We start from the raw sequence: 21,821 nt of genomic DNA on the forward strand, positions 1-21,821 counted from the left end.
TGGCATTTAAAGGATGTGTGCATTTATGGACACATCTTTTACTTCCAACATATTCACAGTTCTCAGTGAGCGAAGAGGAGTTGAGGGTGTGTGCTGGGATGTTTGGAGGAGATGAGGGTGTGTGCTGGGATAGCTGGCTGTGGTTTTCATAGGCCTCATAGGGATAACAAGCAGAATCCATTGCAGCTCTCACGCTGTAGGTGCGGCTTAAAGGTGCAGTACACGATTTCTAGTCCAGTACACTTTTTGTCAAATTAGTCTTTATGTCCCTCTGCCTGTCTGCTCTGTGTTCACTCAAAAAAATAGACTTGCAGAGACTGTGAGTGAAACAGTAAGTCATTTGTATGTGCTATGCCTGATTTGATGTCTCATAGCTCCCTGGAAGCCAGTGCGGGATATGGGGGACAACCGATCCAAAAGAAGGCTTGGGTGGCAAGTGCTGAAGAAACAGCCCCTGTCTGACTGGAAGAAAAGTCTAGATGCTTTCATCCATCTAGGGAAGAAAGTGCCCCTCTGTGTTATTTAAACCCTTGCCATCTCTCTGTGCACAGCCCAAATGGTTAGTTTTGGCCACAGCTCTTCCGTTTGGTATGAGTACAGCATTCTTTTTGCCTGAGAGCCTGAGAACCTTTAGTCACTCGATCTGACTAGACAGATAAAGATCTGGCGAAACCAAACATTCTAGAATGCAACTTCAGAGTGGGCAGAATTCAACCAAACAAACCACCCTACAAAGCGTTGTGTTCCAGTCAGGTTTTACATCCAGCATACTCTGGAAAGCATTCGGCAATTTAAATAAAATTAAGTGTAACGGCATTTATTATTCTCATTCTTCACACCTATCCGTTGATTTATAGTCCTCCAAATGATTCCCTCTGGTTGACCTTATACAAATATGGTGTTACTCTTTCTATGTTCTAGGGTTAGGGCTGACAGAGAGGAACCCCAGGCACCTCTATGCTGTATGTCACAGCGTGCACTCGGTGTTAACCTGTCTCATACATCAAGCAGACGTCACGCTTGATGGCACTCACCTGGACGTCTTTAATCGTCCCTCCCCTGGAAATGAGGCCTCAGAGGAATGTTCTAGAATATATACACTCTCTTCAGACAGGGTGGAAAGGAGTAAGGGGGTGTGGGGGGAAGACAGGTGCTCCTGGGGGATCTCATCCCTGTGTGTTGTGTGTGTGTGTGTGTGTGTGTGTGTGTGTGTGTGTGTGTGTGTGTGTGTGTGTGTGTATGTGTGTGTGTGTGTGTGTGTGTGTGTGTGTGTGTGTGTGTGTGTGTGTGTGTGTGTGTAAATCAGTGACCTGATCCTGTGCTCCACCAATTTCATCACTCACTCGGCCTCCCCGCTGGCCTTCTCCCTTCACAGGGCTGTACATAACAGCCAGGGAAGGTCTGCTTGGCCACAGAAACAGCACAGGCGCGTTTGAATAGCCTCCTCCAAACGTTCACCTCCTCCTCAACGTCACCTCCTCGGTGCTCTTACACGCCAGACTCTGCCCTGGTGGCTGAGGGGTGTTAGGAGCCTTGGCATGGGTGAGAGTGGGTGACTGGAGCAACGCAGTCTTTTCTGGGTGTGTTTGCCCCAGCGTGAGACTGAGAAAGACAGGCAGTGAGTGGAAAAGCATAACAGAGAGAGAGACAGAGAGAGGGATAGAGAGAGGGAGACGGTGAGGGAGAGGGAGAGGGAGAGGGAGAGGGAGAGGGAGAGGGAAAGAGAAAGGGAGAGAGAAAGAGAAAGGGAGAGGGAGAGAGAAAGGGGGAAAAGATTGAGAGAACAAAAAGCAAGGAAAGAGGGAGGCGAAATGTCAGAGAAAAGAAGATGAAGGAAAGGTCAGAGAGAGAGAAAGATGGAAATATTTACAGACATGGGCAGAAAAAGCAGAGGAAGACAGAGACTGGCTGTGGGAAAGAGAGGAGAGAGGGAGGCAGAGAGAAGAAGCTAGAGAGGGCGAGAGGGCGAGAGAAAGAGACACATCATCTACAGTGTGTTTCTCAGCCTCCGTGGGGAAACAGCTGCTGCCAAAGAGCACAGAGCAGGTCTCCGTCCCAGGGCCAAACCCTCACAATGTTACAGGCCTCAGCAGATGTTAACATCCATGTGTGTGTGTGTGTGTGTGTGTGTGTGTGTGTGTGTATGTGCCTGCATGTGTGTGTGTGTGTGTGTGTGTGTGTGTGTGTGTGTGCATGTGTGTGTGTGTGTGTGTGATGGTGTGTATATGTGCACACTTGCAGTTGTGATTCTACACAACAAGGTAATAAAGAGAGTGTATTAGTTTATGTTTGCGTGTGTGTGTGAATGTTTATGTTTTTTGTGCGTGTACATGTTTTGTGTGTGTGTGTGTGTGTGTGTGTGTGTGTGTGTGTGTGTGTATGTGTGTGTGTGTGTGTGTGTGTGTGTGTGTGTGTGTGTGTGTGTGTGTGTGTGTGTGTGTGTGTGTGTGTGTGTGTGTGCGTGCGCGCAAGGGTATAAGTTTTGGGTGTGTGTGTGTGCTGGTTTATGTTTTGGATGTGTGTGTGTGTGCTGGTTTATGTTTGGCGTGTGTGGGTGTGTTTGTATATGTGTGTTGTGGTTTGAAACTAAACACTTTTGTCACATTTGCACTGTCATCAAAGAGCTATGATATGACACGAGTCCTCCACAGTCGGCTCCTGCGCTGCGGCCAGACTCTGAGTCACCTCTAGCGGGGTCCTGAGCCTCCTGAGCCCCTTGAGCCTCCAGTATTAGGAGCAGATGGAAAGGCGGCCCTCTCAGTGCACACTGCGCCCGGACTTCCCATGGCCTCAGTCGACCTGCGGCAGGATCTTCCTCTTCCTCTTCTTCATCATGTCCTTGGCCACTATTGGACATCCTTACCCGGGCTCAGCTAAACTACGCAAATATATTCCTCACCATCCTGCAAATCCTTCTGCTCTCCTTGGCTACTCCTCATTGTCATCAGCTGCTGAGACACATTAGTATCTTCCTCACCACCTTTCCGTCATCCCTGGCTCTTGGACATGGCCAGCCCAACTACATTAATATCTACCTCATTGTCCTGGAAACCCTTCCACCATCCTCGTTAATATCTACCTCACCATCCTTGAAACCCTTACACCATCCTCGTTAATATCTACCTCACCATCCTGGAAACCCTACCACCATCCAGTCTCAGCTGCTCTCAGTTACCCATGTCAGCCTGCTTTAGCATCCTCCTCTCCCTCATCACCTCCTCCTGTAGTATCCTCCTCTCCCTCATCACCTCCTTCTGTAGCATCCTCCTCTCCCTCAGCGCCTCCTCTCCCTCAGCACCTCCTCCTCTCCCTCATCACCTCCTTCTGTAGAATCCTCCTCTCCCTCAGCGCCTCCTCTCCCTCAGCACCTCCTCCTCTCCCTCAGCGCCTCCTCTCCCTCAGCGCCTCCTCTCCCTCAGCACCTCCTCTCCCTCAGCACCTCCTCCTGTAGCATCCTCCTCTCCCTTAACACCTCCTCTCCCTCATCACCTCCTCCTGTAGCATCCTCCTCTCACCTCAGCACCTCCTCTCCCTCAGCACCTCCTCCTCTCCCTCAACACCTCCTCTCCCTCAGCGCCTCCTCTCCCTCAGCACCTCCTCCTGTAGCATCCTCCTCTCCCTTAACACCTCCTCTCCCTCCTCGAAGCCTTTGCATTGTTGCCTATTTCCAGCTCTGATTTTCGCAAGCTGCCCTCAGGCGGACGTTGCGCTACAACTACAACTACAATGGCTGACAGCATGGCCCCTCTAATTGTACCTGTGTTAGAGTACCCTGTATTGTATGATATGTCATGCTTATGGATTATGGGAAGAGTTATGTGTAATGCTCAAAAGGTATCATAACTTTAATCACGCTGGATTTTCCCTCACCATCTTCCTAGTCCCTCTGCCGTTATGAACACTGTCATCTGGAGCTGTGCTCAGTACTCAGTCCTCTTCTTCTTTGTCTTCTTCTTCTTTTTCCTCTTCCTCTTCCTCTTCTTCTTCTTCTTTTTCTTCTTTTACTTCTTCTTCTACTTCTCCATCCTCCTTAACCCTGCACCATCTTTGGCTACTCTCACCCGCCCTGAGCTGGCAAGTAGGGAGGTGTCCAGATCCTTTCCTCTCCGTCAGCAGCGCCGGCTCCAGCCCAGTCCGAGCCCGGCCAAGCATTGCATAAATGTGGACCAGACGCCGGGCGTCGCCTGTCCACTGGGCTCAGTCTGGCTGTGAGGCTCGGTGACCACGTGCGAGAGCATGAAGCAGTGGAGCAGAGGCTGACTCAGTCCTAAAGTGGACTCAAGGTCTGGTTAATTAGCAGAACAATTGGAGCATCGTAAACGTCTACAGTGTGAAGCATGGGGGAAGCCCTCAGGCCCCTGTGGGTTCATCAGAATGTTTGGTACACACAACATACATTACTCATCGTGTTTAACCCATATAGTATGCGCTTTGTGAGTGGATTAGGTTACAGCTCTTTGGCAGGGAGAAGTAAGGACATTATCCATCTCATCCATATTACAGACAGTTCTGGCAAGAGCATTGGCCTGTTTATGGCGGACAGCTTCATCAGAGTTCCAGCTGACACGGTCATCCATCAGGGCATTTTCAGTGTAGAGGCCCTCTTAACTTGGATATTGTAGAAGGAGGATCAGACACAGTTGCGGACAAAACTAGGAACTTATTAATATAATGAACTTTTCCCCTCACAACTACAAGTAAATAAACTAGAGTACTGTTGCTGTGTTGCAGTATTGCATGATTGCTAAAATGGTCATACATTACATAATTTCCTTTGGACTCCTGTTTTACTGGGTTCATTAAACAGAAATAATATATCACAGTCAGGAACAATACTGCGGTCTTATAAATGTAATGAGCTTGATTCCCCTCGAACCATGAAGTAATACGTAAACTATTGCATTATTACTTTAAAGCTATGGTGAATGGTTGCAAACATTTTGCCAGAATATTTGAGGTTAATTTAGTTGAACTGAATTGCTTTCTATTTTCACAAAGCAAGTTAATATATGTATACAATTTAAAATAAGTTAAGTAAAAAAATCGTTCTCATTTCTGCATGACATGACATGAGGGAGCCCATCCACTCTGCTGTAGGGCCGATGTTCCCTCCACTCACAAAACAATGCCAAAACAACCTCAGGAAGATGAGAAGGTTCCTCATGTTTTTCATTCAGACAAACTGTGTTGTATTTCCTGTCATAGATGAAAGACCATGGGACAGTCTCTGTCTCTCTGTATGTTTGTAACAGCTCTTAGAATGTAGAGACACATTTGCTCAAGTATTCCAAAAAGTTTCACACAGACATTTCGATCCCTGTAAGATTGGGAAACCAAGGAGCCCCTAGAGCCCAAGTTTTGCACGCAAACTGCAGGTTGGAGGCTGAGAGCTGGGAGTTCATCTCATCCCATCTGCACCTGATGTGGGCAGAGTTCCCCTGAGCCCAGGGGAGCGATGACTTAGTCCTGAGGGGACAGTTTGGCAGAGGAGATCTATAGCGGCATTTTCCCATTGTCGATCTTCATCATGAATCCCATCAACAAAACCTGTTTGAAATCAACCCCACCCTTTCTCTGATAAATCCCAGACAGCAAAATCCCTTTCTTCCAAGTGATGAAACTAAAGTTGCACCACAGATGCAGGCATTCAAAATCTCAAAATTCAAAAGTGTGTTTGTGTGTGAGAGCGAGTGTACGCATGTCACAGACACGTGAATTTATGTACAATACAAATGTGCAGAAGTTTTTTATGGATTCATTTCTGTTGCCTGCATGCTTGTGTGTGTGTGCGTGTGTGTTTGTGTGAGTGTGTGTGTGTGTGTGTGTTTGTGTGCGTGTGTGTTTGTGTGAGTGTGTGTGTGTGTGTGTGTGTTTGTGTGTGTGTGTGTGTGTGTGTGTGTGTGTGTGTGTGTGTGTGTGTGTGTGTGTGTGTGTGTGTGTGTGTGTGTGTGTGTGTGTGTGTGTGCCTATCTGAGTGTGTGTGTATGCCTTTACGAAGTGAATGTGAAAAGTAATCTCTATGCCTCTAATCACCATTTCCTGCCTGTCTTGACCTGGGCTGAGGCATTATGGGATAGTGGAGGCACAGGACACTCACAGAGTTCTGAGGTGAAATTTGCAGTTGGACTTCACTTTTTTGCCCCAGTTGACCTAATACTTTCAAAAGCCCCCGCTATCATAGTAAAAACACATCTCTGGAGTGGCACGGTGCTTGATCCCAAATGGCTCCTGTTACCAGCTGCCAACTGCACCGAGAACCTCCACTGTCGGCAGTCGCACAACCTGCCCAACTGTAACAGTTACGAGACACATTTTTGCTTAGCAAAACATGATTCTACGTTTTCTGGGTCGACAACACCCCGGGTTCATGGCTAAAGCACTTCTTTTCACAAATGCATCGGTTTGGCCTTGAGAATGGAGTTGTCTCATGTACTTGTTTGCCGAGGGTAATTGCTTCATCCTGTGACTCTTTGAGTGGACATGGCCTGAATGTAGTCAACCATGGAGAGTGTTGAAAAATTATCTTGCCCCCCCCCCCCCCCCCCCCCCTTCAGTCCGAATGCTGTGGATACACTTTGCATGTAAGTTTGTTCATATGAGGGCCAGATGGAAATTCTGCATCTCTGCTGTGGCCTAGACGGCCTCACGTTACAGCTCATTCTTTCTCCCCTGCATTAATGTACCCGATTGTCAAAATAAGCTGTGGCGATTCCCAAATAAACGAGTTAATCAACACATTGCTCCCTGTCAGAGGAAACATGACCCCACTGTAATCATGTCAGCTGAGACACTAACACATAGTGCTGTTTACCATCTGGAAAACATTTTTGATTTCTTTCAAAGAAAAACTTTCAGTGGGTTCACAGAATACCTCGAATATGATTTTGAGTTAAAAGTAATGTTCTTTTATAGCGAAGACATTGAATATTTATCATTGATTCAAACGAGCTAAAATGTCATATATCTCCCTATTTTTCAATTTCCTTCCCTTTAGGGATTGAATGCTACATCACCATCTTCATCATCTTTCAAAACATGAAGATCTATACTGTGTGTGTGTGTGTGTGTGTGTGTGTGATTAAGTTCAGTCTGACAGAAAGGGATAGAGTGTGTGCATGCTTAGGAATTAAGACTCGTCATAATTTATAGGTCCTTTTAAGAATATTTTCCAGCTGTCGACTGAAAATAAAATACTTCAGTAATATCTTTAATCTCTGCCTGAGAGCTCTATGAGAAGGGAGCCAGTGAAGTCTCTCTGGTTGTTTTTGTGCATACCGAGCAGAAACACACACCAATGGAAACATTTTCTCAGTGCTAGCCTGTTCTTTGCCCATAAACGACCCTCTCTGAGGGCATTTGGGCAGGTTAAACGCGCTCACAGCTGGGTGGCACTTAGTGCAGATGACTTTATGGGTCCAGTGAACGACCTCTCAGGTTCACAGTCTCACAAACCCAGAGGGTTTTTACAGGGCAGTGCTTCAGAGTGCTTCAGTGGTGAGTGGCACAAATCAGTGTTGGCAAAGCATGAAATTAGAAAAAGCCTCTTATGATTCCTTATGGTTATTACTGTGTAGGCCCTTATGGTTCCGAATAGGTTATCATGCAGCAGGTATTCTTGTATTGTTTGTGCATGTTAGAGAGAGAGAGAGAGAGAGAGAAGTGTTTGTGTGTATATGTGTGTGTATATGTGTGTGTGATTGTGTGTGTGTGTGTGTGTGTGTGTGTGTGTGTGTGTGTGTGTGTGTGTGTGTGTGTGTGTGTGTGTGTGTGTGTGTGTGTGTGTGTGGAAAAGAGGGCAAGAGAAAGAGAGAGAGACACTCTATATGAATCTGTTTGCCCAGAGCAGCATGCAGATGTTTCTGTGTCGATGAGTGTTTGTGTGTGTGTGTGTGTGTGTGTGTGTGTGTGTGTGTGTGTGTGTGTGTGTGTGTGTGTGTGTGTGTGTGTGTGTGTGTGTGTGTGTTTGTCTGGTGTGTGTGTGTGTGTATGTGTGTGTGTGTGTGTGTGTGTGTGTGTGTGTGTGTGGGCACTGAACAAGGATCCTCTTGGTCCTCTTCTGGCACCCATCCCAAAATGCCTACACTCAACCTCCTCTCCTTTCCACCCCTCCTCTCCTTCACGTTCTTTCCATCTCCCCCTCCTCTCCTCCTCCCATCCTCTCCTCCTCTTTACTCTCCTATCCTCTCTCCTCTTCACCTCCTCACCTCTCTCCTCCCATCTCCTCTCCTCTTCACCTCTCTCCTCCCTAACTTTTGCCACACTTCTCCGCCCTTGTCTCCCATCGACCCTCTCCTCTCCTTTCTCCTCTTTTCTCGTCTCGTCTCTTCCCTTCTCCGACTCTCTCCCCTTCTCCTCTTCCCTCATTGTGTCTCCTCATCCTTCTCCCAGCTTCTCACTCCCCACCCCTCTATTATTACACTCTTCTCTCCTCCCCCCCTGCCCTCTGACCCCCCCCCCCCCCCCCTCCAGCCTGCCCAGCTGTGGTTCTGCTCTGCTCCGGGTGGGAAAATGAATGAACAGTATCTGGCCCGTAAACTGGATGCCAGTTTCTCCATGATTCAGATTCCATTGCGTCAGGACGCCTCATCTCTCTCTCTCTCTCTCGCTCCATCCCTCTATCTCTCTCTCCATCTCTCTTTCCATGTCTTTCTGTCTCTGTCCCATGTGATTTGGCATAGGGCGTGCTGAGGCCGGGCACCGCCCAGGCCTTGCCCCATGAAAAACATGCCTGCTAGAGCTGCACCTGCGTCAAACACACCAGCTCAGCGGAACCCAGAAGCCTTCGTCCCGCCAAAGAACACTGGCACACAGTCTTCAGGGGAAAACTGGGAAAAACATCATCAAGAGTGTGTGTGTATGTGTGTCTGTGTGGATGCGTGTGTATTTGTGTGTGTGTGTGTGTGTGTGTGTGTGTGTGTGTGTGTGTGTGTGTGTGTGTGTGTGCATGCATGTATGTGTCTGTGTGGAAATACCATCGGGAAATACCTCACTGCAGCTGTGAAAAATTGACGTCTTACAGGCCGAACGTGAAAGACTAAGGGGTCGTCCACTCTCTTGTATTACGCATGTTTTATGGCGTTGTTATGGAAATCCATCTGTTGGTAGTTGTGTTTGACAGCAGTGTATACTGTATCAGAATGAAATTAAATATGTCAGTCAGTAGTTGTGCTGATATATTTATAGTACCTGTATATTCACCACATGTGACACATTGCAGAGAACTCAAGAGGAAACATTCTGTACATGAGTTAAATTAAGGCAGCCACTACATTATAAAGCAAAAATATACAATACAATATAGATACTATAGATACATACCGCAATATTTACACTGGGCTTGTAGTATACATCTGTCCTCTGTCCCAGCTTAAGGTAAGCTTATGGTCGAGGTCTGCGAGGTTCTGTGGGAGATTTGCAACAAACTGTGATGTGTGTGTATGTGTGTGTGTGTGTGTGTGTGTGTGTGTGTGTGTGTGAGTGTGTGTGCGTGATCTGTTAGTAAGTCACATGTGTGAATTGCATGTGAGTGACATAAGCCTGTGTCCTTGTTAGACCACCTGTGTGAGGGCCTGTGTGTCATTTTGTATTCATCTATTTGTGTGTGTGTGTGTGTGTGTGTGTGTGTGTGTGTCTCAAACTGTGCGCAAACACATTGCTCTCGTGCTGAGTGAGTGTCAACAACCTCCATGTTTCTTCCTGTTTCATAGCGATACTGTCTGGTCCCAAGACACACAACCCAAACTACAAAGTGGCCGTCCAGACTGTCCTTTGGTGTTCACAGACATCCTATCCTCCTTATTATTCAGCACTCCTCAGCACTCAAACCAGCCTTTGCACCAAATTAAAACCACAAATCTCTCCCACTCGGTATCAAGGCCCAGAAGAACAAAAGAGCACTAACTGGGCTGTGGAGAACTTGGCAAGTCCATTCCAGCCGTTTGGCCAGATTCTCCGTCATCTCCTTGCCTCATCTAGAGGGAAAGTGAAGGCGGTTTAACCCTCTGGGGACCATATCCTTGTGGAAGGATATTAAAAAATGTTGTTCTTGTTGTCAACATGCCTTTAAAGCTCTGCTAGTTTTTATGTTTAACACTTTTTATTGGTGTTTTTTGGGTAATCAATACAATTATACAATTTCACATCACAAATCTAATTATTATACCCCTACCCACAATAAGGCCCATCCACCCACCCCCAGCCAGCCTACCCCATGCAGCAGAGCTCTGCTAGTTTTTGTCCTAGAGTCATAAAAAGAACAACCCCAGAAACCTATTAGCGTCTTCATATATGCCACTTTTGCATCAATGTTTTAAGTAAGAGGATATATACAAAAACATCAAGGCATGTCAGACTACAAAAAGGTCCCAGGAGAGTTAAAAGAGCTGTAACATTTGTCTGCAACAGAACAGGACCAGGAGAATACCTTAGCATTTTGCTTGAAACAAGATTTAAATTTTACAGACTACCATGAAACCAATGTCAAAATACAATTATGGCTTCGGTTAGCACTAAAACTTTAACGTTAAAGGGGTACCTAAGATGTGTTAGGAAGCTTTTGGGTTCTATGCAGTTTTACTATAAAACAGATCCTCTTAATGTTTTTGGAAATACTGAATGGAGTACAAGACTTATGTATTTATAGATGTAGGAATAAGTACCCATCACAAAACATTTCATTAAGGAGAAATACAATCAATTTTCTCCCAAATTCTTGGCCCCTTGCACATAACAAAGTGTTTGTTTGGTTTCAGATAAAAAAAGAATTAAGGACATTAAGTATACTTTCTATAATTCTAAGGACTTGTGTGTGTTCTGTTGTGTGAGAGGCTGTGAATTGGCTGGAGGAGTGATCCCTTTGTCAGGCAGTGTGGTGCGTCAGTCCTTTGTCCCCTCACACCCCTGCTCGATGTTTGCTCTCGGGGTTTGTTTTCAAAGGGGGCTGGCACCTTCACGACTTTTCAAAGACCCCTTTTTAAGTGGAAAAGAGAAAGGACCAGACCTCACTCCCTTCTCCTCCATAAAAGATGAAATAAATTATCAACAGACAGTTTTTGGACTTAAGTACCATCTAAGATAGCTGCCAGTGAAATTGGAGATGGAGAGGTTCACGTGAATAATTCAATTATGAATACCAAGACAGCGATGAATGACTTGATATATTTTCTGTGAGTTCAGTTTGGAATTCCTCTAAGATTCTCGACATGAATCACCCAGCTTTTTATCGCTCCGGTAACTCACATCGACTGCATGTGCTCGGAAGAAGACTGCACTTTTTGTTATTTTTGTCACTTTCTCTCTTCTCCCTGAGATGGAAAATTAGTCCGTCTCCTCTTGTCAGCACTCACAGTTCAAGAGCAGTATGGCTGAAGAATACAGTCTTGCACATTCTAAATCAAAGGAAGCCGGATGGAATGAGATGCGGTCCAGAAACTGCTTTCCAGACAGAAAGATCAAGGGCCTAAGAAAAGAGCGTATTATTTAAATAAAGCTATTTTACGCATCTTTTATCTAGCCTGGACTGGGCAAAGTTTTTTTTCTGCTGAAAAGCATCTCCCAAGATCTAGCATGTCAGCGTGAACACTCACACCACACCACCGTGGCCTCTGACCACCACAACCATGTTTAGGCTAGTTTCTCCCTACACTGAACCTGTAATTGAGGTCAGCCTTGACCACACACACACAGCCATGCACAAACACAGACACAGACACAAACACACACACACACAGACACACAGATACACATACACACAGACACACAGACACACAGACACACAGCCATGCACAAACACAGACACACACACAGACACACACACACAGACACACAGATACACATACACACAGACACACAGACACACAGACACACAGCCATGCACAAACACAGACACACACACAGACACACACACACACACACACACACACACACACACACACACACACACACACACTAGAGAGCGAGAGAGAGACACCTCGAAACACAGATACACACACACACATGCAAAGAAGGAGTGATGTTATAAGTATTCGTTTTACAGCATGAAGTTCTCATATCTATTAAACATTTGTGGGGAGCCGAGCTGATTCATGGTTTCCATGGTATCTCTGCCCACATCACCACCATTCTTCCTCCTCATCGCTGGGTAAATCCTGAATCAGTGAAATGATTGTATACTCATGTTGGTTGTATCCCTGGAGTTCTGACCACTTTTGGTCAGAATCAGACATTTCTGTGGTGACACCCACACAATCACATACCGCATGTTTCAAATCAAGGGTTGAGACTGTTTTTACTGAAACAAACACTTGAGCTCCTCTCCAGCCACACATAGACGCTCGAACGTCTCTAATGTAAAGTGGGTTTCACTGGCCCTGGCCTCTCCCTAGCTTCTCATGTCACTGTAATATACACTGCTGCCACTGACCACCTCATTAACGTCTGCCGTTGCGTGATGGGTTCGTGCTGCTGCTCACCCAGCTGCCTGAGGGCTGTGCTGACTCATGCAGGCCTTGGGATTCCACTTTTTAATCAGTGCCGGCCCCACACACCCACAGCATCTCTCCCACCGCCCCTGCCCCTGCCCCTGCCCCTGGCCATACCCCTACCCCTGCCCCTGCCCCTGCCCCTATCCCTACCCCTGCCCCTGCCCCTGCCCCTGCCCCTGCCCCTGCCCCTGCCCCTGCCCCTGCCCCTGCCCTTGCCCCTGCCCCTGCCCCTGCCCCTGCCCCTGCTTGCTTCAGCCCAGCACCAGCTCTGTCTCTGTCTCTTGCGTTTGTTTGGCTGCAAATATACCCGTCGCCATGGCAGCACCTGAAAACATTTATAAAATCTTTTTGCAAATTCACCTCCTAAGGGCTGAGCTTGTGCTGACTGTTTGAGTGTTGGATGAAGACCTTAAGGCGAGGAAGAGTTGCAAATGTCACCCCAGGATAAGTGATGTTGAGTTCTGGTGACATGATTTCTTACAGTAATGTATTTGGCATGAGGACCAATGACCACATGCCAAATATAAGAATCCTCATGGTTGTGTTTTAGGAGGTATTTACAAATATACTGAGTGGCATTGAGAACTTGGACATCTTTACATGACACAAACACCCAGGAGATAGGGATCACCCTGTTTAAGACAGATGTTACACATTTCAGCACAATCTATCTAATTGTTGTATTTGTGCTTGAGTATCTGGCATCTGACATTCATATAACTCTGCGACTAGCATGCTAACACATTGTAACTAGAAGACCTTGCCAATGGGACAAGGGCATGTTGCCTGATTGCTTCATCGACTGAATCCCAGACAACCATCTCCCTGTGTTCTTGGCTTGGTACGGTCCCCCTGCATGACAAAGCCGACCAAACTTTGATCAGACATATATTGATGGAAGCCGTTTGTATTCCTTCACTCATGTTGGTGGCCCTGGCTTGAGCTAAAGCACTGACATCAGTGCATGTAATCACTAAAAGTAATTCAAAAGAGCTTTGCCTTTATTTATTTGCTTATTTCTTAGTGCAGATGTGTTTCAGATTTACCACAATTAAATGTATATTTTTTTTTACTGCCTTAATCCAAGAGGCATAACGCCAAAGAGACTGAGATTTATACAGAGTCTGTCTGTCTGTATCATGGTGTGAACACTACCACTCTCTTGGTAGCAACAACTGTACTGTACAAACTCCTGGGCGAAAAAAAAACGCCTTGGGCCATGATTGCTATGCACCATCCAGGGACATTTCATTGTGTCATGATAGTGGCAGATTCTTGTGAGCCTGAGTGATTGATAGAGGACTTCTTGGATAGCCTTCATCAATGCAATGCTGTTATGGATGCTGCTTGTCATGCAGCTGAAGGCTTGAGTGAAAAGTCTGGGCCCTGCACATACCTCTTGTCCATAACCTCAGCAACACTAAAAGTAATCTGTCCTCCACCTGCAACCACCACACACACACACACACACACACACACACACACACATTCACACACACACACACACACACACACACACACACACACACACACACACACACACACACACACACACACACACACACACACACACACACACACACACCCCAACCCTACTGGTTCAACTCATAATGATCCTGAGAAGAAGTACTGAGCTCTCTGCAGTGTTTTCCAGACCCAGCAGAAATGCCTAGACAGGTGTGTATGTGTTTGTACATGCATGTTTGTGTATGTGTGTGTGTGTGTGTGTGTGTGTGTGTGTGTGTGTGTGTGTGTGTGTGTGTGTGTGTGCATGTGCGTGTGCGTGAGTGCATGCGCCTTTGTGTGTGTGTGTGTGTGTGTGTGTGTGTGTGTGTGGACAGGCTCTACGTAATATGTTTATTGTTGGACTGAGCTGGTGTGGGTCATGTATTATTGGGCTTTGTGTGAGAGCAGCATGCTCTGTCTCACTTGAGGAGTTGTGTAACCAGAGTGTTGAACAATGGCGTTCCTGACTTTTGCGTCAACGGCACAGATTAAACACCCCTTTAAAGGCACTTACTAAAACACTGAAGCTTTTAAAGCAGAGCTGTGGTCTCTCTTTACTCCTGAAATCACCACCGAAGAATTCATTCTGTGGAGGACCTCCTCTGGGTTCTGGCCTCTAATGGGCTCCTTGGGAGCAGAACCACTCTTTAAGGTGCAAGTCACAATAAGGGCAGTGACAGATAGACCTAATGAACCAATCCATCTCATTCTTCAGACTGTGGCATACCTGATACCTTGCGTTGGGCCACAGATTATTCATTAGTAATTAGTTCCTCTCATTAGTTTTTTCAGGGTAAGCACTCCACTCCATTCTTGCATCACTAGTTATTAAATATATACTGGGGAAACCGTTGGCTTCTGGCATTGACTATAAGCCTCCTTATTTAGACTGTTGCATGTGTGTCTACTGATACCTCTGTGTGTATGACTCTTTGTCTGAGGCCTTCAGAGAACAAGTCATGAGTCAGAGTAAGGACTGTATCAGACACAATTTTATTAAGTTAATCATCTGACTTAAGACGCCTGGCAGTGAAAAAGTTAAGAGTTTGACTTGTCTGCTTCTTTAGATTATTGCATGCCGGTCTGCTGATCACGCTCCTTGGCCACGTATGACCATCTGTGTCTGGGCTGTGACTCAGGCAGAGGATGTCATCTCCACTAGGTTACATGATGAGAAGCTCAGGAGTCTTCCACTTATTTGGTCACTTTTTCCTGTTAGCTTCTCAGTCTTACAGTGGTATCTTTCTTTCTCTCTTTTTTTGTTTCTGTGATTCTTTGTTTCTCTCTTTCTTTCTTTCTTTCTTTCTGTCCTATATGTTTTATTGAAGCTGTTAGACAGAACAGACATACGTCTACATATGTCTGTTACATCTCAGTGGCTGATGCATTTACATCGATAGAATTTATCAAATACTTGAATAGAATGTGAAATTTCATCTTGAGATGAACTTTCAGATTTAGATTGTCACTGTGCGGAATATGCGCTGTCTCTATCTTGTAGAAGCACTGGCATGCACCTAGAAAAAAAAAACCTCCTAATAGATTCCTGAATCTTATCGGTTCTGCTGAGCAATCATTTGGAGGGTTTGTTTTTGTCTTTGGCATTGAGACAGAGTTGCTATCAGTGCGTTGTTGGTGAGGGGTCGGAGGCTGTGTGTCTCATGGCTCATGGCTTCCCTGGCCCCAGGCTGTCTGTCTGCCTGGCCCCGGGGTGTCTGTCTGCCCTGACTGATGAAACACCTGGAGGACCTCGCCGTCTCTTTGCCGGGGAGTGAATAATTCACCACAGGTTATCATCACCCCACACACCCCACTATCTGCTCATGGAAACATGTACTGGTGTCATGGAGTCATGGTGTGTGTGTGTGTGTGTGTGTGTGTTTTTTGTGTGTGTGTGTGTGTGTGTGTGTGTGTGTGTGTGTGTGTGTGTGTGTGTGTGTGTGTGTGTGTGTGTGTGTGTGTGTGTGTGTGTGTGTGTGTGTGTGTGTGTTGAGGAGTGGGGGCATCATTCCACTGAGCTGAGGGAATCACATACAGCGCAACCACATTACATGACTGCACATGAAGAGAAATCTTTCAGTGTGCATTCATTATTCTATTTGTAGCTAGTTCGGTATTTATTGTTTCAGCAACATGTATCAAATGTGTTCATCAACATTTATCTATCTATCTATTCATCAGCTGAACGATCAAGGTAGTGATCAGTCAATTTGTCTGTACATCTTTCCATTGATGCATCTGTGACGCTTTTCTATCTGTCTCTATAGGCCTATACGAATTTACCTTTAAGCTGTGGATTAATTGATTGCTTGCTCCATGTCTGTCTGTCTGTCTGTTTGTCCAATAGATAAATAATTCAGTTGAATCTTACATGATCACTTAAAGCCATTTTGATCTCTAAAGTCAGTATTTTTCTCTGTGGCCCTTATGACCAAAAGGTTTTCCTGAATTAGACCTTGAATTTTTGCCCCCTTTATTTATAAATTTTTCCCCAAAACGTCTGTATGTGATCTCTCTTCGATCATTAGCCCATATAAAAGTTTGGGTAGTGTTATGTTCTTGATGCAATTTCAACAGTGAAAAAACATCGTCGTTGCACCGCCACAGGGGTGTGCGTTTAGCGCTAATCTTGAAGGGAGGAGGTGTATTTAAATTTGGGGTATCTACGTGTGGAGCGGATTGCTGGATAAAGCAGTAGTCCAGCGAGGGACTGCGGGGAGTCAGGTTTCAGTGTTTGAGTCCCAAACGAGGACTAAGGCTGCCTTTGTCTCATTTGGAACTGCAGGCAGTGGAGGGGAAATACGGCCGAGAAAGCGAGTAGAGGGGGCGAGCGAGAGTTCGAAGCGAGAAAGTGAGTGAGAGGCAGAGCGGGGCTCCATCGCTCCTCACCATCAACTCGTGTCAATAACAAGACACGCTTCCTTGAGGATTTACTGTCATTTAGGATGATGTCTCGGTAATTGATTTTTCTTTCTTTCAAAATGTTTCCCTGCTGAATCTCTGTGAAGTCTGAGCGGTCTTCTCATCCCGCATCTTTAACTTTCTCTCATCATTAGTGGCAGCCTGTGGTCCTTCGCACTCTTCCTGTGGTATTGCCATCCAACGACTGCATTCCTGGAAGGTACGCTACCACTATATCATACCTTTGTAACTTTATGTGGCAAATGTTTGGTTGTTTTTTTTCTATAAAACTTGCGATGCGTGTGTGGCTACTTGATGCTGTGGGTGTACTGTTGTATGGATATGAATGCGTGCTGCAGCCACTTTGGACTTCATTTCGCGAGTGACACTGAAAGTTTGACCACTGAATCGAACATTTTCCATATTTATTTCAATGCAGCACATATAAATGATGACCAAAATATGTACAGCCTAAGTCCCTGCTATAATAATGACCGCACTTTCACTTTGAACACACCATTCAATGGCGCTTGCGTCGTACTCTTGCAGAAAACTTTTGGAAAAGTGCGTTTTTCACTGAAAACTATAGAGGACACAGAGTCCAGAGTACGTTTGAGTCTGTGTGAGAAATGCTTAGAAACCATCTGGCCACCTTCAGTTATCATCCAGCCACATTTCAGCCGCCCTCTGGGAATGGTTTGTAGTCAATGTTGCTACTCCAAAAAGATGACACAAAGATCACATGCTAATTAGCGTAGTCACCTAAGGCTAATTAGCCGAATGGTTAAGAGAGACACATTTTTCTTTCTCTCTCTCGTTATTTCTTTCTGTCTTTTACTCCCTCTGTGATGTGCCTGTCTACCCACTTGCCTTAAATGTTGTAACTTGAGGATTCTGTTTCCTCCTGGATTCATTTATTTACTCCACATCAATTCAACAACTTCTGACCCATAACAGTCATGGATATTTCATTGTTTAGACAAGCCAGTTTCATTTTATTACTCGGAATATGAAACTGCTGGTCCCTGTTGGTCATAGCTGACCAGTACCTGGCTGAGTTTTGGCCAGAGGATGTTGTCAGACAGGGTCAGTGCTTTAGCATTGCACTACAAGGGGCCATCTTTCCAGTCCAAGCCAATTACAGGCATAATGATTGACAGGTCTCTGAGCGTGTTTATAGCCTACCTTGGCTGAAATATCTGGAGATTTGCCTTCATAGGGAGCAGGCACAGGATGGGGACCACGTAGTCCTCCCCTGGAGATAACATCATGACATTGCAGACACAAAAGAAGCCTTGTCTCCTTTCTGTAAAGTAATTTCACTCTGCCAGGTCTGTCCACGAGCGCTCCAGAGCGATGCTTGTTCTCAATATCGCTGGCCTGCCCCAATACAAGCCCCGCGGTGAACTTTAATATACTTCGAGAGGCACTGCAGCGATGCCTCTGTGACAAGGCATATTTACCACAGGACTGGCCTCTTGCCAGTCGTGTGTGAACCAAACATTGACAAATGACTGCTGATTGTAGGGCGTTCTGGAAAAGGGGGAAAAATGCAGCAATATTCCCAAATCTCTCATACCGTGTTTCCTACTCAGGCCTTCCCTGCTGTAAAGTCAGTTTTTGTATCACTGCCAGTTCCATGCAAACCACAGCAATAGCATAGCCAGTCTATGACTCAGTAAATCAATGAAACAAATTACATCCTGTGCTGGTCAGACAGACTGGTCAGACAGACTGAAAAAGGCCTCTGGTTCAAGTGTTTTGCAAACTTGAAGATTATACACTAATTACAGACAGACAGACACAGCATATCTTAGTTAATGTACTACTATTATCAAGACTGAGAGGTACAATTTCATTCTCTTTGTAAATTTCAGTAACAGTTTGATAGACTCTTGTTGATATTATCGGGGTTGGGTTTGGCTGTGTTTTAGAAGGACTTGGATTAATGTAATAGCTACTCTTATCAGTTTAAACAAACACCTCATCTTGGATCTGTCTCCCATGCTGAAGCACACCACACACAGGGCTACTCGAGAGTCGTAGGAATAAATTGCCACATCACATGAAAAATGCTTGGTGCTGATTGGTATGTGGGCGGGTGGATATGGTGTTTCATGCTGTGTGCGTCCAGTCAAACCGCAGGATGTCTGGCGTACATTCCCCATAATCCCAGGCTGATTTACTGTCACAACTGCACTAGAAGCGTCAGGAAATCCTTCACATACCTATTTAAGCATTTCTCTGTGCAATAAACATACGTCGTAATATTGAATTGCTTAATTAGTCATAATGACATGGTCATGTTCAGTGTTGACGCTGCTAAGTATACCAATTTTGTCATAAAAAGTGCTTACATGAGGAGCAATTTTGTGATCGTAAAGAAAGATTTATGTGATTCCACACACTTGGATGCTGCCAAAGAGTGCTATCTCACCCTGTTTATGGTGCTTTTATGAGAGCTAGTTGGTTAAACATGGCTGCCAGTAGAACAATATAAGGGGTAGCATATGAAATAACCTCCATCTTTGTTTGTGATGCGCTGGATTCCAAACCAAGATCATTTCCAGCTGTTAAACTCTCTGATATGAGTCAGGATCGCACCCAGTGCCACAAGGTGTTTTTAAGTTTGACATTCTAGATTTGGATCTGCTCGATCCAAGGACCTCTTGTGTAGTTAGGAGTCATGGCATCTAAAGTGTTCTATTCATCCTCCATCATAGCCAACTGGAGAGCAGCAAGATGCAATAACATGATGCAATACGTACGTCCTCTGGCATTTTTGGAAGTTCATGCTGTCAGTCTCATTTGAACTTGTCAGACTAACTGAGGTCGGAGCTCAAGTTAGCATATCAGCCTTTACACGGGGACAATCAAGGTTTTAGCAGGACACTGCAATATGGCATCGCTTAACGTATGACTTGTTTTGATGAAGTCAGCATCAGCTAATGCCAATTGTAACGGCATTTAGTCTCAGACATTACTGCCACCCCCTGGGGCAGCTGACGTCACAAATAGCCTGGAAAAGCATTTCAGTTTCATTTCTGCATGAAACCTTTACTTCCCCAACAGACTGTAACAATGCCTGCCAGTCTATTACCAAAACAGTAGAGAGAAGTCCTGTTCTGTGTTTGTGTGTTGACCATCTGGATGCGCTAATAAGCTTAAATGACCCCTGCGTTCCTCAGATCCGTTCCGGAACTGTGTCAGAACCTTACCAGAACCTTACCAGAACTAATGAGTACAATCAGCTGGCTTGCTGTAGTTAAAAAAATAGAGCAGTGTATTCATGAACTGAAGCTGAACCAAACCTCTGATTATCATTTATGTTTGTTTGTGGAAGGAAGGACGTGTGTGAAGACTTGTTTGGCCCTGGACGAATAGCAGCTGGTGGGGGGAGGGGATGCCTGGTTAGGGCCGGTGCTGAGCCAGTCAGGTTCAGTCCAGTTAGACCCCTTGGTGATTGGAGCATATCCCCTTGCCATTGCACTTGCCAGCATAACCTGAATTATGAGAAGCGTTGTCCCACACCTGCAGTCCCGGACACCGGAAGTGAATGTGCTAGCATGCAGGCCAAACCCAATGGGTGCTAGTGGGTGTGCTAGCATGCAGGCTAAACCCCATGGGTGCTAGTGGGTGTGCTAGCATGCAGGCTAAACCCTATGGGTGCTAGTGGGTGTGCTAGCGTTAAGTCTCTTAACGCACTGCAGAGTGAGCTTCACTCACTGTAAAGCTTTGTACCCGATGGCCTGTATTATGTCAGCATACTCCACCTGTTTGTGCTGGACTCCACCTTCAGTCCGTTGTCGTAATGAGAGGAAAAATGTTTTGTCCAGTTTCTGGAAAATATTAAGCTGAGAATACAGATCCATCAGAGGGAAGTGTTTCAATGTGTCCAAACAAGATCGGCATCATTTTCTCCAAACACATTGCATTCACTGGCTGACCATGTGGGAGGAATGGAGGGATTGGTTTGATGGAAAATGGTGTTCATTCCAAAAGCCTAAGCCAGAATTATTTTTTATATTTGAAGTTTCTATAAATATTGACGACAAAACATGTAAAGAGTTTTGTGAATGACCTGTCTGAAGTAAGAGCATCCTCTTTAGCCCTTAAGACTGAGACTATATTGTACTGCCATGCGTACGTTACTTAACATAACGCAGCCCCAGAGAATTAATTCTGCTATTTCGCTGCCAGGGTGAAAGGAAAAAAGGTTTCCAGCAGGAAATCTTGACCGCCTGTCGACCAGTAATCTCAGTCTGTTTTCCCCCTCTACCAGAAGGAGAGTGGTCATACTTGGCACAAGCTGGGCTGTGACTCTGGACCTGTAGGAGTGTTTCCCTGGGCGAGGCAGGCTTTCTAGAGCCTCTCAGACCCCGTGATTACTGCTGGGGACAGGACCTAGGAGAAAGAGGGAGAGCAAGAGAGAGAGAGAGAGGGGGGGGAGAGAGAGAGAGAGAGAGAGAGAGAGAGAGAGAAAGAGACACTCTCAAGCCGGTTGACTGGAAAGAGAACCCATTTGACCTGCTCCTCTGTCTCCTCTGTGAACAGTAAAAGACAGATTGCGTGAAAACATTTATTAACCAGAGATGTACAGGTATGGGATTCATGAGCAGTTCCCTCAGTCCATCCATCTTTCCCTTGATATCCATCCTGGCCTTAAAAGGCTGCTGGCCCAAAGCAACGATAGTTGTATTGGGTTATTATGAGTCCCTATCTGGCAGACAGGCTCACACTCTCTGTCACTGAATCAGAGAGGATGATTGGGGAGCAGTCAGACCTTATAGCTGAACCCTCTTTTTCACTGAGCCTGTGAGTGTGATGGCATCAGTGACGGCATCAGATGACTGAAGGCCCAGGGAGCAGTGGAGCGGTGAGGGTCGTCGCCTCGGTTGCAGAGGAGAAAAGTTTGGCAACACGTGCATCACG

At 45.8% G+C, this 21,821-nt stretch overlaps 1 protein-coding gene across 5 annotated transcripts in view; it reads left to right on the forward strand.

Annotated features, from left to right (window-relative positions):
• Window positions 1-16,797: 16,797 nt before the first annotated feature.
• Window positions 16,798-21,821, forward strand: part of col15a1a (collagen, type XV, alpha 1a) — a 91,130-nt gene continuing 86,106 nt past the window's right edge. For all 5 annotated transcript variants that reach the window (XM_080854982.1, XM_080854984.1, XM_080854986.1 and 2 more), the window contains exons 1-2: window positions 16,798-16,944; window positions 17,045-17,109. In XM_080854982.1, the coding sequence (XP_080711108.1) occupies window positions 16,934-16,944; window positions 17,045-17,109 (76 nt within the window). In that variant the 5' untranslated portion in view covers window positions 16,798-16,933. The remainder of the gene's footprint in view (window positions 16,945-17,044; window positions 17,110-21,821) is intronic.

The sequence above is a fragment of the Sprattus sprattus genome (genome assembly GCF_963457725.1).
Source record: "Sprattus sprattus genome assembly, chromosome: 17".
NCBI classification, from domain to species: Eukaryota; Metazoa; Chordata; class Actinopteri; order Clupeiformes; family Clupeidae; genus Sprattus; species Sprattus sprattus.